The sequence below is a fragment of the Rhinoraja longicauda genome, chromosome 2, assembly GCF_053455715.1.
Source record: "Rhinoraja longicauda isolate Sanriku21f chromosome 2, sRhiLon1.1, whole genome shotgun sequence".
Classification (NCBI taxonomy): domain Eukaryota; kingdom Metazoa; phylum Chordata; class Chondrichthyes; order Rajiformes; family Arhynchobatidae; genus Rhinoraja; species Rhinoraja longicauda.
The window spans coordinates 23,956,412-23,972,735 of record NC_135954.1 but is presented as its reverse complement, the minus strand read 5'-3'; the positions used below and the strand labels follow the sequence as shown (position 1 = coordinate 23,972,735).

Here is a 16,324-nt window from a genome sequence, read left to right as displayed (position 1 = left end):
TCTCTTCTTGACTTCAGTTGACTTCGAACCCGGTTTTCTCTGCGCTTCTTGACTGTGCTAGACTTGCCTGCTTGCGTTCCCTGCAGGATTTCTTCTCGAGTTGACTTAACTTTTTCACCCAAAAGTAGTGGCCAGTTATACTATTTCTGACCCGTCCTATCTCCCGCCAGATCTTGGAATCTCTTTGTTCAAAAAGATATGTATGAGTTTTCTTCTGATCTGCGCTTATGTTCGGGGATACCGGGGATGGCCAGACGGTGTTAATTGGGATTTCGTTGTGAGGTGATGGGTGTTAACTGGTTTCCCATCACCTACCAGGTAGTTTTCTATGGGCTATTGTGCCCCCTCACTGAGATGAACTGTTTAGGTCGGCTTGGGGCATTGTGAGTATGCTGATGTCAGCGCCCCAGTGTCTGGACTCCGACCTGGTTTCGTAGGTTTCTGCATGGCCAATACCCATCCTTTGTTCTGGCCGTGGCTTTGCAGAAACCTAGAGACTGGGTTGTAAGGTTTTTACTTTTTGTGGCTGGTCACGAGGTCCTGCGGCCATTTTAGGACCCACGGATTGTGACATCCTTTGTTAATCTGACCGCAGTCTTTCTCTGCTATCAGCCCCAGTCTCTCGTTTAAAATGTCCAAACTGCAGCTCTTTGGTTTGGTGTTGCTTTCCAAATGAGGGAAAACTTCTCAAATCTTACACAAACCCGCATGTCTTTATGATGTAGGTGGAAACTGGAGCACCCGGAGGAAACAGGGAGAACATGCTAAATCCACATAGATAGCAACTGAGATCAGGATCAACTCCAGGTCTCTGACACTGTGAGACAGCTGTTCTACCAGCTGTATCTCTCTGCCATAACTTATATTATGGGTGGCATGGTGGCACAGTGGTAGAGATGCTGCCTTATAGTGCCAGAGACCCGGGTTCGACCCTGACTATGGGTGCTGTCTGTAAGTAGTTTGTACCTTCTCCCCGTGGCCTGTGTGGGTTTTCTCTGGGTTCCCCGGTTTCCTCCCACACTCCAAAGACGTACAGGTTTGTTGGTTAATTGGCTTGGTATATTTGCAAATTGTCCATAGTGTGTTAGTGTGTAGGATAGTGTTAGTGTGCGTGGATCATTGCTCGCAGGGATCACTGGACTCGGTGAGCCAAAGGGCCTGTTTCTGTGCTGTATCTCTAAACTAAACGAAGAAAAAAATGACACTCTTTTGCCAATTATTGATAATTAAAGTATTTAATTATTTTTTAGCACTGGTATACTGTCTCCTTTCTAAAATTCTTAAGTGGATCATGATTACGCAATAGAATGTCAACCGTTACAGTTAATTCATTACTTGAGGAACGTAACAAAATAACCCAGGTTGTCCTAATTTCAGTTTGACCTCAAAGTCGATGTAGAATTGTTGACTTGGTAAAAACAGCACACTGCTAAAACTAACTTGAGTTCTTGATTACAGATATGAAGCTGCACTATGGGGACCTCACCGACAGCACGTGCCTTGTAAAGATCATCAATGAAGTGAAGCCCACTGAAATCTATAACTTGGGTGCTCAGAGTCACGTTAAGGTACTTTTTAGTAGAATATTGTATTTTAAGTGATGATTGGAATTGTAGGGAAATTAGTTGGGAGAGGGATAAGGTTTGGTGTGATCTCTGAAAGAGGGGAAAAAGTGTTGATGGTGAATCAGGAGCTGCATTGGATCATAGATATCCAGAAGAGGGGTAGAAGTTAGGGTTGCTTGAACAGTTCCTGGTGCAGTCATGGGTTCAGGAGATCAGAGGATGGTCATATGAGGATTGTCAACTTGGGAGGATTAACATGAGGACCCAAATGAAAGCTGGTAAATAAACAACAAGGGGGAGTACCAAATTTGGAATCCCAGATTTTGGCTGGGATCTGGTCAAAAAGACCTCCTTGTAATCCTGCAGCTGTGGAGTGTGTGAAACATGCAGAACTATGCATAATTTATTGGGTTGTGATTGCTCAAGGAAGGGCGTGTTTTGGATCAGCTTGACCTAATTGGTTTCGGCAACATTCGAAATGAGCTTTGCACTCGGAATAATGCTTGACCGTGTGACGCACGAAACGGCTCATCCAGGGAAGTATGATTTGTGATAGTTTCTGTTGAATTTTTGGAAATTAGCAGCCCCTGTAAGACGAATCAGTCTGGAAGCACAGTAATTAACATGATTTGGTAAGTCTTTCACTGTTAATCTCGTACCTTCAAACTTCCTCACTGCTGAAAAATGTGGAACACTAGGTGACCAAATTTCTCAAGAGCATTTAAACGGTAGATAATGTACTTATTATATAAACATGCACAAACATGTTTGAAGAAAGTTTCTTCTTATGTTTGTGATGTCACTTCACAGGTTACTTTTCTCCAAATGTCCTTTTAACCTCTGAGATGTTTAGCCCTAAATAATTATTATAATTTTGGCTGCTATATGTACTTCTTTAAGCAGTAATCGATGCACCTATTAATCTTGATCTGACTGTCTAACCTCTGAGATGTTTAGTCCTAAATAATTATTATAATTTTGGCTGCTGTATGTACTTCTTTAAGCAGTAATCGATGCACCTATTAATCTTGATCTGACTGTCAAAAGGAGTTGCTGCCATCATATTTCTTTGCCTAATCTCTCCATCTTTCAGCTGGACTTTGCTATTTTTCAAACATGTCATGAAGAAATAATATCAGAAATACCAGCAGGTCTATCAGCATCTGCAAAGAAACAAGAAAAAGAGCTAAACTTTTCCCATAGAGAACTTTATTTAGATGCTGCTGTTTTCTTTTTAGCGACTTGTTCATGGGATTGATGTGGCTAATTGAAAGTTTATCTGCTTGGCATCAGGGAGGTGCATAATGTGACATGTACCAGCTAATAAGAAATGGAAATGATTTTGCCATAATTAAACTTTAACATAATGAAAATTATTTCCAAGACTGGTTGGCCTTACCATCAGGCATTGTTGCACCTCAATGACACAGCAATGCACTATTACGTTAAATAAGTTTTTATGAATTCAACCACTCAATTTATAACGAAAGGACCATCTGAATGTATTGTATCTAAAGAATAATTGCAGTAACTGTGTATTTTGTAAAAGGAATGCGTTCACCTAATGAACTATGTAATGCAACTCACCAGGATAATTAGTAATAATTAAGGCAACAAAAATAGAGGCAACAGTTATGGTTAATGTAAGGAATGCACCCAAATGTTTTCAGCATTTTACCTATTCTTGTTGATGAAGGATAGGCAGTATACATATAAAAAAGTGAGGACCTGATGCAAAATGACTACCTGTCCCTTAGTGCTTTGTTTTCTTTTCCCATTATCGTTTGTTTTGTAAGTGATGTATGACTTCTAAGTTTGACTTCAAATGCGTATCCTGTTTCAAAAAATGGAAAATTTGTCTGCAATATTTTTACATGTGTATATATTTGTCTTGGCTGCTGTATCGCAGAATCTAAAATCCACCATGAATATCTCGCTTCCAGTTAATTAAATTAGAAAGTAAGAAAGCACAATAATAGGAAATTAGTTTAGTTTCCCATAGGAAAGACAAAGAGATAGAATGCCATTTACACTGTGCTTATAAATAATTACAGCCGTCAAACTTACATGTAAGTATAAACATATGTCAGTTTGGTGTGAATATTCTTATAAGCTACACTGTTCTAAAAAGTTTTAAGAAGAATTTGTTGAATCAAATTAAGAAGTCCATTTTAACATGTTTACTATTTAAATTTGGAAATTTGGTTTACAATTGTCACATGTACCGAGATACAGTGAAAAGCATTGTTTACCTACTGTCCAGTCAAATGATCCTGCACATGAATACAATCAAGCTATACACAAGTACAACGGAAATAAATAATTATTGTTGATAGGGAAAAGTCCCAACTCTTGCTCTTGCGCTGGAGTATGCAGAAACTGGATATGATCGAAATAAATGAAGGCATGGTGAACCAGCCAATGGCTAGTCACAGATGATTGACGACAAGCCTAAAGACAAGTCACATCTTGCAAATAATACATAACATGCAGATATTTAAAACATGGGAAAATTAATTTCCAAATAGAGATGAGGTAAAATCCATCCCCTATTTTACCTTTCTGTCAAATCCTGTTAAGATTGCACTAGAGGCAGCATCTCTGCACAAGATGTCTTCAAGGCTTGTAACCAACACCAAGTTATCACTCTGTTTTGTCTGTTGTAATGAGAGGAATCTTGCGCAGGGGGTCAGTGTGTAGTAATGAATCTGGATTGTTTCTGGGAGGCCATGATAAACACACACAAAGAGCATAGAACTGTGCAGCACAGGATCAGGCCCCACAGTGTTCATGTCGAATATGATGCCAAGTTATGCTAATCTCCTCAGCTGCACATGATTCATATTCCTCCATTCTCTGTACATTTATGTGAGTGCACCAAATGACATGTGTGCATGTCTTTAATGATGCTGTTTAGAGGAAGTGGGATTCTCGACTTGTTTTAATATGTAGAGTTATTTTAGTATGCAGGCTCTTCTGTGACTCAGTATTGTTTTTATGTTTGCATACCAAATTTGTGCATGCAGCATTCCAGACTTTGCTGCTCATGTTTAGGGACAAAAGTTGATGCCGCACTCCAACTTTCCATTCATTGCTTAACCACAGAATTACTTGGGAAGATGATAATAAAGGGCATTGGTAAACTCAGAAGAAAGTAGAAAGGAGAAAAGCTGTGGATAGCTGCTGAGATGCACTAATAGTTTGAAGATGCCAATTAAACCTGATGCTTAAAGGAACCATGCTCAGGAATTTGAAGAAGAATTGGAGAAGAATGTCTGAGTGAACTGGGGAGAGGTGTGGACTCCTATATAATGGTGAGACCAAGCGCAGATTCAGCGATCATCTCCCTGAACACCTTCGCTCAGTCTGCCTCCATGAGGCCTATGTGACCTCCCAGTTGCCAAACACTTTAACTCCCTTTCCCATTCCCACACTGACCTTTCTGTCCTAGGCCTCCTCCATTGTCAGCGTGAGGCTAAATGTAAATTGGAGTAACAGTATCTCATATTTAGCTTGGAATGGAATGGAATACTTTATTGTCACATGTGACTAGGCACAGTGAAATTCTTTGCTGCATACCCAATGTACACAAATAGCAGCCACCTAGGGCGCTGACAAAGTTACAAAGCACGCCGGCTCCTCCTTTATGTTCTCCCCCCACCTCACAGTGGTTCCCCCATTGTCCTTTGTTCTCCCCCCCTCCCAATCGTCCATTGTTCACCCCCCACCTCCCTCACGGTAGTCCCCCCATGCCGGGTCCTCCATTGTTCTTCCCCCCCCTTCACACCAGTCCCCCCACGCTGGGTCCTCCATTGTTCTTCCCCTCCTTGCGCAGTTTACAATGTTTTTTTAATTTCTCTAACTTCAAGTAACCCTTGCATCTCTTCTCTCGCCTACCCTCTCCACCCTAGTTGTTGTACATTTCACTGTTGTCATGTTGAGTTTCTCTGTTTACTCATTGTCACCTATCCCACACCCAACAATGAATGGCCTATGTGTGCCCCACATTTCCTTGATTATCAGTGCTTTTTGCATATCTTCCATTCATTTCTCCTAAGTACCACCTATATCTCTCACTCCTTTCCCTGACTCTGTCTGAAGAAGGGTCTCGATCCGAAACGTCACCTATTCCTTTTCTCCAGAGATACTACCTGACCTGAGTTACTTCAGCTTTTTGTGTCTGTCTTAGGAGAGAGTAACAGGTGTATTAGAGCCATGGGGAGAATGAGAGAATATCAAAATTTTATTAAAAAATCAGCTTTATCCAGAGAAAAAGCAAAAAGACTATCAAGGATGGAAAAGAAAGGCAATAGTATTTCTCTATCACTCCCAATGTCTGTACTAATACAGGAACTTCAGCCAAATGTGATCTTATATGTGATCGGGTCATTTTCTTGCATTTTCAAGTTGCTACCTGTCATTGGCCAAGAATTACGGCTGTTTTATTGTTTGAAACTGATACATGGCTTTTTCATGTTCTTGTATGTGCTTCGGCTTTCAGTTTGTTTGTTATTTCAAATGAGGGAAGGGTGTTTTAATACTTCCCTTGATGTGCTGTAATCCATTTAATCTCTCTGGAACAGATTGTTTGGCTGCCTGGAAAGTTAGTCCTGTGTTCTTTTCTTTTTTGCTGTGTCTTGTGACTGCTGAAATTTTGTTCGGTATTTATACCGAATGACAATAAAGTTCTGTTATACTGTTATGTTATATAGCTTACACGGCAGTCCCATATATAATGTCATATTTAAATACCAATACTTTGGTGAAGGTTTTACTCTGAAATGTACATCATTCTTTTTAAATGTTTTGTCCTCAACCTGTCTCTACCAGTCTGATTTTTTAAATCACATTATTATTTATTTATGGTCTCCTTAAACTGCCATTTACCACATTGCATTAATGACCCCATTTTCCTCTTTATCATCTCCTCGGTACTTTAGGGCAGTGCTTCTTAAACTATTTCATGAGTCTTTATCACAAAATTTCATTCACCCTCGACTAAATTTTCTTATGTTTTTTGGTAATTTTCGTCTTATTCTCCCTTGTGTATAATTTTATATATAATTTATTTTGTCACATGAGCAAAAAACATAAATCCAAATAATTCTTATGTGTTTATTTTATTCAACTTTTTGAACATCCTAAAAATATGTAAATAAAACTAGGAGGGAAAAAAAAGTTTAATTACCACTGGAGTTGGAAAATCATTCTTTTGGAATGATAAAAAGCCATTCCAATGTCTAAACACTGCGCTTCAGCCCCATCCTATCCTTTTGGGCTTTGATTACTTGGAAAAGTAATTTATTCTTGGAAAACTAGCTAAAAAAACCCATGGAGTATGTGATTTAATATATTAGTATCCAACTAATATAACTTTCTATAACTCTCCCGACGAAAGCTCACACGACCAAATATCAACTTGCCAAATTTGGTACACTTCTCTCCAGAAGCTGGTTCTTCCAAATCCAGATATATTTTAAAAGTTGTGCATGTGTACTGACATGTATATGTCACATGCTTGCTCAAAACATTATCACAACATTGTCTGTTGCTCAGTTCTGAACATCTGGCAAGCTCCCAACTAGGAATGACAAAAAAATTAAGAACAGAAAAATTATTAGAATTTTTCTAGTTTACATAAAGTTAAGTTAGTAAACATATATTATAAAAAAATAACTGCAGATGCTGGTACAAATCGATTTATTCACAAAATGCTGGAGTAACTCAGCAGGTCAGGCAGCATCTCAGGAGAGAAGGAATGGGTGACGTTTCGGGTCGAGACCCTTCTTCAGACTGAATAAATAAATAAAGTTAGTAAACAACTGTCTTCGAACTTAGAATTAGATTCTTAGAAACAATGTTTTCTTATTGTGTATATTCACCACAAATAAATGACAAGCAGTATACTTCTACACTTATCATTAATGACTAGGATGTTCCTGTACTCCTGTGACAAGCTTCTCAAACCGAGGTTCAATTTCCTTCTCCAAGCAACCCGCATTACTGAATCAACATACTGAAGTGAATTGCGTTTTTTTGAATTTCAATTCTACCAAGGTCGAAAATCTTTGTTCGGATAGGAAAGCTGTTGTCATCATTACTAGTGATTAAAGTGCCTTCAAGGCATTTGATTTGTATTCAGGAAAAGCAAGTAATCCCATCCATAGTAGGAGTACATCTCAAAAGATGATTTTTGAGTGAAATCATAATGAAGCTCCATCAACACTTCTGACATTTCCCCAAAATCTGCTCGCTTGATGTGGCTGGTGATAAAAGGATTAACTATTCACATCTGATTTTCCAAGTCCTGCAGATGCTTCTGAGGAAAATATGTTTCAAAATTTTTAGACAGCAACTGCAGATGGTTGGAAATGATGTCCTTCAGTGTTTTCTCCAGATCAGATTGCTTTTCTTCCCACTCACACTCTTTGAAGAAGCTTTTCAAATGTGGGAAATTGGAGAAATTGCCTTTACGAATGTTAATATGCCACATGGTGATCTTCATTTTCATAGCATCTATTTTCCCAAGGACCTCCTTTACCTTGAAGTGACAAGTTGAGCCGATTTAAATGTTCAAAAATAGAAGTCAGGTAACACAATTTTGCCAGCCAAAAATCATTGTTGAAATGCATTGCTTTCATGTCACCTTGCTCAGTAAAAAATACAAACAGTTCATTCTTCAGGGACAGTACTCTTCCACGTGACAACCATCAAACCTCAGAATGCAGGAGGAGAGAATCATGTGATCTGCAGACATATCCTTGCATAGCTCTGGAAACAGCTGACATTTTTTTGCTTGTGGGCGAATAGCATTGACAATTTTCACCACATCTTGCAACAATTCTTCCAGCTCATTTTTGTGGTCATTGCAACAAGTGTTCAGTTTCTTGGCAGCCAGTGCTTTTCAATGTAAACAACAATGTAAAAAGGTACAATCATGGGATTTTTCTTTGATGCGAGTGGTGGCTCCTCTATGTTTCCCCATCATGGCTGCAGCACCGTCTGCAGTCACAGCAACACATTTTCTCCAAGATAAATTTTCATTTTCCATGAATTCATCAAGCTTGGAGAAAATAAATTTGCCTGTAGTATGCTCTCCGACTGGCAAGCAAAAGAGACAGTGCTCGACAATTTTTCCCAAGCTTTGATCCTGGAAACGACAATACACAATGAGTTGTGCATCGTTTTTAATGTCCGTAGTTTCATCAAACTTCATCAAAATGGAGCTTCCAACAGTTTCGGCATCAGCTGATGTTTCAGATCTTCAGCAATCATAGTAGATCGAAGTTTCATTGTGTCATTGGACAAAGGAATTTGCACTACTTCATCCACTGTTTGCTTTCCACCATGTAGTAGATTGGCAACGATTTTCAAACATGGTTGACAACTTTCTTAGCCTCTGTGTATGGCTTTTTTTCTTTCATGAGCACATGTGGTATTTGTGGAGAGGCAAGAAGAAGTTTTTTAGTCGCAGTGTCATTCCTTCCCATCGACTGGAAGAAATTCTGCTGCTTCCACAAATACACACGAGTGTTTTTGAAAAAATGTATGAACTTGTTTTGATGATTGCTATGCTTTGTTCTTAAATGAGTCTGTAATTTTGAAGGAGCCAGGCACTGGTTGCTATATTTTACACTGAGTTGAGGGAGAAGGCTTATTAGTTCATCCTGGGGAAGGAAAAAGTCAGACTTGATATATTCTTCGTTCCACTTTCTTTTCTTGAGTTTTGAGGAGAGGGTACTTTGGTCCTGGTATCTTCTCTTGAGATTAAGTTTTTCCTTGCCCGTATCATTAACAGAGTCATCACCTGTAACATACGTAAGTGCATTTTTAAGTTCGTTATCCTCAGTTTCCTCGTCACCCTTCACAAGTGACTTGTCTCCTGAACATACCTCCTCTTGAGTCCTGTTCGTTTCACTTTCTTTCAGAAATTATTCATATTCTTGCACTATAACTCCTCACGTTTAAAAGCCTCCTTGAAGAGTTAAGAGTTATAGAGCATGGAAGCAGGCCCTTTGGGCCAACTCACTCATGCCGGCCATGATACCCCATCTGAACTAGTCCCATTTGCCTTTGTTTGGCTCATATACCAGCTAAACATTTCCTATCCATATACTTGTCCAAGTGCCAGGTACATGTCTTATAAATGTTGTTATAGTACCTGCCTCAACTATCTCCTTTGGCAGCTCGTTCCATGTACCCACCACCTTATGTGGAAAATGTGCTCCTTCTCCTCAGGTCCCTATTAAATCTTTCCCTTCTCACCTTAGATGGGTTGTCCATTTTGAGAGTGATGAGGAGGAATTTCTTCTCTCAGAGGTTTGTGAATTTTTGAGTTGTGGAGGTGGGTCATTATATTAATAGCAGAGACTGGCAGGCACTCAAACCACAAGAGAGTTGAGGGATGGTGAAAGCAGCAAAGACTGGATCAGTTATGTCTGTATTGAATCGAAGAATTGTCCCAAAGGGCTATTTGGTCGTCTTCTGCTTGTATTTCTTATGACTTTTTTTTGTGTTGTACCATATGCCTTCTTTACCATACAATCTACTTGGGTTGCTACTTTCAAGGAGCTGTGGATTTGGAGCCCAAGGTCGCTTTGTGCATCAATACCGTTAAGGGTTCTCCCATTAACTGTATACTTTTGCCTTGCATTTGACTTCTCAAAGTGCAGTACCTTGGTTTGTATTGGGCGGCACTGTATCAGAGATCCCGATTTGATCTGATCTTAGGTGGTCTCTGTATGGAATTTGCCCGTTCTTCCTGTGACTGTGGGTTTTCCTCCTGGTGCTCCAGTTTCCTGCCACACTCAAAAGACGTACAAGTTTGTAGGTTAATTGGCCTCTGTAAATTGCCCCCCGTACCTAGGGATTTGATGAGAAAATGGGATAACAAAGAACGAGTGTGACTGGATGATCGATGGTTGATGTGGACTTGGTGGGAAGAAGCACCTGTTTCCATGCTGTATCTCTAAACCAAACTGAACTAAACTAAACATTTGAAGTACCCAGATCAAAATCCATCTCCCATTTCCTCACCCATATCTTTAACTAATCTATATCTTACTGTACCTTTAGACAGTCTTTTAGAGTGTGCAACTCCTGATTTTTGCATCATCTGAAAACTTACTCATTTAAATTTATGTCCAAGTCATTAATATATATCCCAAAAAACATTGGGCTCAGCACAGATCCCTACATAGCACCACTGATTACAGGCCTGCAGTCAGAATGACACCCTTCCACCATGGCCCGAGCTAACCTGAAGAGAGGCATCAGAGAGGCCAAATTAGACTACAGGAGGAAGATAGAGGACCACCTGGACAGTAACAACAGCAGGCAGGTGTGGCAGGGGATCCAGTATCTAACCAACTATAAGACCAACCTTGGAGCTGCTGAAGGTGACGCCTCGTTGGCAGAGGAGCTGAACCTCTTCTTTGCTCGCTTTGAAGTGGAGCCACCCGAGACAGCCATATCACACCACATGGTCCACAGCAGCCTAACCCTCAAGATAGAGGAGCATGAGGTGAGGCGCACGCTGCGGGCCATCAATCCAAGGAAGGCTACTGGACCCGACGGCGTCTCTGGACGCGTGCTGAAGGACTGCGCTGACCAGCTGGCTGGAGTCTGTACGAGGATTTTCAACCAGTCTCTGGCCCAGTCCACTGTTCCATCCTGTCTGAAGTCCGCAATCATAGTCCCCTTGCCCAAAAAACCCCACATTTCCAGCCTCAACGACTACCGGCCAGTCGCACTCACACCAGTGGTGATGAAGTGTTTTGAAAAACTGGTCCGGGGTCATATCACATCACTCCTGCCCCGAAGCTTTGACCCCCACCAGTTTGCGTACAGAGCGAATAGATCCACAGAGGACGCTATAGCCACAGCCCTCCATGCTGCACTGTTCCACCTGGAGCAGCCGGGGAGCTACGTGCGGATGCTCTTTGTGGACTACAGCTCTGCCTTTAATACAATCCTTCCCCATAAACTGGTGGACAAACTGGGGGACTTGGGACTTCCACACTCCACCTGCATGTGGATAAATAGCTTCCTGTCAGCTCGCAGCCAGAGAGTCAGAGTGGGCCATCACACATCCACGGCCCTCAGCCTCAGTACCGGCTCTCCACAGGGCTGCGTGCTGAGCCCCCTGCTCTACACCATCTATACACATGACTGCACCCCCGCCCACCACAGCAACACCATTGTCAAATTTGCGGATGACACTACGGTGGTGGGACTCATCACCGGGGGGGACGAGTACGCCTACCGGGATGAGGCGGAGCAGCTGACAGTGTGGTGTGGAGAAAATAACCTGCTCCTCAACACCTTAAAGACAAAGGAAATAATAATAGACTTCAGAAAGAATAAAACGGACATGGTACCATTAACTATCAGAGGGGACTGTGTGGAGAGGGTGGCGGATTTCCGCTTCCTGGGAATCCATATTGAGGAGGACCTGACGTGGAGCGTGAACACCTCTGCGCTGCTGAAAAAGGTCCAGCAGAGACTGCACTTCCTGAGGGTGCTCAGGAAGAATAACATCACTCAGAGACTGCTGTTGTCCTTTTATCGGTGCTACATTGAGAGCATCCTAACATACTGTGTATGCGTATGGTACACCAGCTGCACAGCGGCTCAGAGGAAAGCGCTCCAGAGGGCCATTGACAACGCCCAGAGGATTGTCGGCTGCCCTCTACTTACCTTGGAGGACTTACACAGTTCCCGCTGCATCAAAAAATCCCAGAGTATTATAAAGGACATTTCCCACCCCGGACACTCCCTGTTTGAACTGTTACCGTCAGGCAGACGGTACAGATCTACAAGGACAAGGACAAACAGACTTAAAAATAGTTTTTACCCCACTGCTATAAAGGCACTAAATGTAGCCGCCAAGGAACGCAGGGGCGATACATAATAAGAGACTGTGAAATCGACAGAAGGATGTAGGGTTGGGTGTTTATGCGTGCTATTTTCATGATATTTATTTTAGTTGTTTATCTTTTTTAAAATATTTTACCTTGTATGTATCGTTAGCTTTTAGAAATGTTTGAATGGTGCACTGACTGGCTGACATTTTACAATTTCGTTGTACATGGCTCATGTTACAATGACAATAAAGGAACTATTCTATATTCTACTGTGTCATTTATGTGTAAGGCAGTTCTTAATCCAAACTACCAAGTATCTGCGAAAACTATGTATCTTAATCTTCTTGATTGGCCTACCAAGAGGAACCATATGAAATGCCCCACTAAAGTCCATGTGGAGAACAACCCGCCCTACCATCATTAATCACTTTTGTCACCTCAAAACACTTAATCAAGTTTATAGGATATAACTTGCCTCACACAAAGCCTTGGTAACTGACCCTGACTAGCCCATTCTCTTCCAAATGTGAGTAAACTCCTCTCTGATGACTTCCCTGCCACTGACGTAAGATTAATTGGCCTATAATTTCCTGGATTTCCCTATTTCACTTCTTAAACAAAGGAACAACATTGGCTATTCTCCAGTCCTCCAGGACCTCGCCTATGGCAAGAGAGGGTACAAATATTTTTGTCAAAGCCTCTAAAATTTCCTTTTCTACCTTTCTCCTACCTGATCCCATCAGGTTCTGGGACTTAGCCACATTAATGGTTTTCAAAAGGCCCAGATTTGAGAAGTCAGGGTAAGAGGGTTTGGGTAACAAACATGTCAATCTGTGGGCCAGTCGGTCACTGCACTTTTATTTCTTACCCGCTTTGGTTATTAAAATGTCCTCTGAATTGAATCACGAGATTGTTGCTTTCATTGGCAATGTCCATTCATATCTTTGTTTCACTGGCAGTTTTCTTTTCCCTCTCAGTGAGCAAAGTATTCTCCCCGTGTACTTTTACAGACCTCAGCATGGCATCCAGAAAGGTGTTGCAAATGAGAAAAGCCTTTGCTTGTTTCAATTCCTCTCTGTCATTTCCTTCCATGGTGCTCTCAGATTCAAAATCCATAAAATCGTATGTTTAAATGTAAATTTGGAGTTCAAATTGGCTCTTCAAGATTATTTTCATGCCAGCTCAAGCTGACTGTTGAGTAACTATGGAAAAGAGAGTACAGTGACTCTGCTATACGCTATGGTACTACACTCACTTCCACATTTCACACTTGCTATTGGACTGCAACCCAATCCACTTCATCACACACCCTCATCCCAACTACCAAACACATGCATGTCCGGAAATTAAAATTCAGGAATTGTTAGTAATTTTACTGAAATTGCCTATTGATAGGCTTCACTTATTTTTATTTGGATGGCGGTGTAAAATGACCTTTTTATTTTGAAAGAAATTTTTCTGCTTTTACAACAAATAATATTTTTCTAAAATATAAATTTTGGACACAGTCACTCACTTCCTTTTTTAATAGACAGATGGCAGCAGACCACTGTGCATTGTTTAGAACCTGGCTGCTCTACATGTACTTGTTTTTCAGAAATAGCACATAGCACTGTTAATTTATATTCAACTGTACTCCAGTTTCAGGAGTAAGATGCTTTATTTTAAATCAGCCAACTGGATTGATAATTAACACTGAAGATAAAGTGGACTAAAGAATTCAGGTGGGCTTCTGTGTGGAGTTATGATTGTTTTTTTAATTTGAGATTCTCATTGGCTTCTCTCTTTGCATCTCAGGTTGGAGTACAGATAGTAGTTTAAAATTGAGCTTACATAGTGAAAAAGCATTGATTTTCACAGGGCAAATTGGCGAGATAAAATATTTATAGGAACTAGTTGTGGAACATTCTGTTACTGAAAACATAAGGCTGCTTCGATTTACGGTATGGTTTGGACAGTGTGCAGAGTTTTCAGTCAAGCGAGTTTAAAAAGGAAATGTCAGTCCATGAATCAGGCAGGCATGTCTTGGGAATGTTCATTTGTCTCTGGCAAATCTTTGCCAACATTTCAGAAAACCTGCACTGCTGCTCTTTGTGTTGTGATGGCATAAATGACCAGAACCCATTTGAGCTCTATGTGTCTGACTGTTCCTCAGGAATATGATTATCTACTTGTTAAGAGTAAGAGCCTCTCAGCACAGAATGATTATGTAGTAATTATATATTATGTTATATATCTGTGTTTGCAGTATGAAAACTGTAACCATGGTTTCCCACAAGTGGTTTAAGAGGCCTTTTCCGTGCATAGACTGGAGAACACGTTTCTTGCTTTTTGAGAATTATTTTAGTTAAATATTTTTCTTATTTTAGTTAATTAAGAAAACTTGGTGTGGAAATATGTTTTCTGCTGCAATTTTTAAAAACCTTTAGGACAATATAAATACATGATACTAAAATATGATTAAATATTGAATTTTCATACTCTTTCAATTAATCTGTTAGATTAATATTCTAATAGATTAATCTAGTAATCTGTTTATGAAAATATTAAAGGTTAAATATTTTTTGGAGATTTTGTATATAGAGGTTAAAATTGATAGGGAAGAGAAGTGAATCATTTTGAAGGGGAAAATCAAAAATCATGGACAGATCAATGAATTAAATTAATTATTTAAAATGATATAGATTTATTTATATCTTTCATACCTGTACCACAGTGATTGAAATTATAAACTTAATTTGTTTGATGTTATAAAATCATTAAGTTTATTTCTAGGGAAATTAAGTTCCAGCAGATATGATCAACATTCATTATGCACTAATAAATACACTTCCGTTTAGGAATATGATTTTTCAGCACACAATTGTAATCTAGAAACTTCATAACTTTTTTTAGATTGAATTAACTAGGTGATTTCAATTTAAATGTACACAAATAGCTAAAGTAATATATTTTAAGGAGGTTTAAAATACTCTTTGATGTGACTCTTTCGAAAATAGCCGTGCACATTTTGTAACATTTTGGATACTTCTTGTTTTGAGATAAAGCCGGCAAAAGATACTGTTCCATGTCTGAACATTAATAGCAGTTAAATATAAAATAACTGTAGTATAACCATGAAGCACATGTATAAATATTTAGATTTTAATTTTTTTAACTTAGCTAAAGTCCTATGGGTGTACATGCTGTAATGTTTGTGTACTTCTTCAAATATATTTTCTTAATAATTTTATCTAATATATTTAAATTCTTGAATAATTTTACATAATAAGATTTATCATAAAATGTTGCTTGGTTTGCTTGTTTAATACTGTTAAGTCAAACATAATGTTGGTGAGCTTTAATACCTGAACCAACATTTAAAAAATGTTTTTAACAGATTAGATTAAAAAATATATATCTTGGTACTTTTTTCATGCATTCAATTACGTAAGCCAACTGTTTTAAATCAATGCATGTACTCATAATATGAAGCTTGTAAGTACATAGCTTTGTCTTTGTAAATTAATTTATATTTCTATGCATTGCTGATAGCAATGAAATCTTGTTCAAAAATCTCAGCAGAGAAAGGCTCAGAACGAAATGAAACTGGCAAAAAAGCTTTTCTTAATGCAGATCATGAATAAGGATGACAGTGTTAATAACCTGGGTTATTCACAATTAAACAATGGTAGGCAGCTTTTAATCACAACACAAAGTGCTGGAGAAACTCAGAAGGTTAGACAGTTCCTGGGAAGGGAATGGACAGGCGCGTTTCGGGTCGGGACCCTTCTTCACACTCCAGATGCAGGCCAACTCACTAAGTTCTCCCATCACCTTGCATTTTGCTCAAGATTCCAGAATCTGCAGTTCCTTGTGAGACAGGTCATAATGTTTGACATAATACAGATGGCT

At 39.6% G+C, this 16,324-nt stretch overlaps 1 protein-coding gene across 1 annotated transcript in view; it reads left to right on the top strand.

Moving 5' to 3' along the window:
• gmds (GDP-mannose 4,6-dehydratase) overlaps positions 1-16,324 on the top strand; it is a 554,149-nt gene that overhangs the window by 95,573 nt on the left and 442,252 nt on the right. Inside the window, exon 4 of the mRNA XM_078427475.1 lies at positions 1,459-1,568. Coding sequence (XP_078283601.1) covers positions 1,459-1,568 — 110 coding nt within the window. The remainder of the gene's footprint in view (positions 1-1,458; positions 1,569-16,324) is intronic.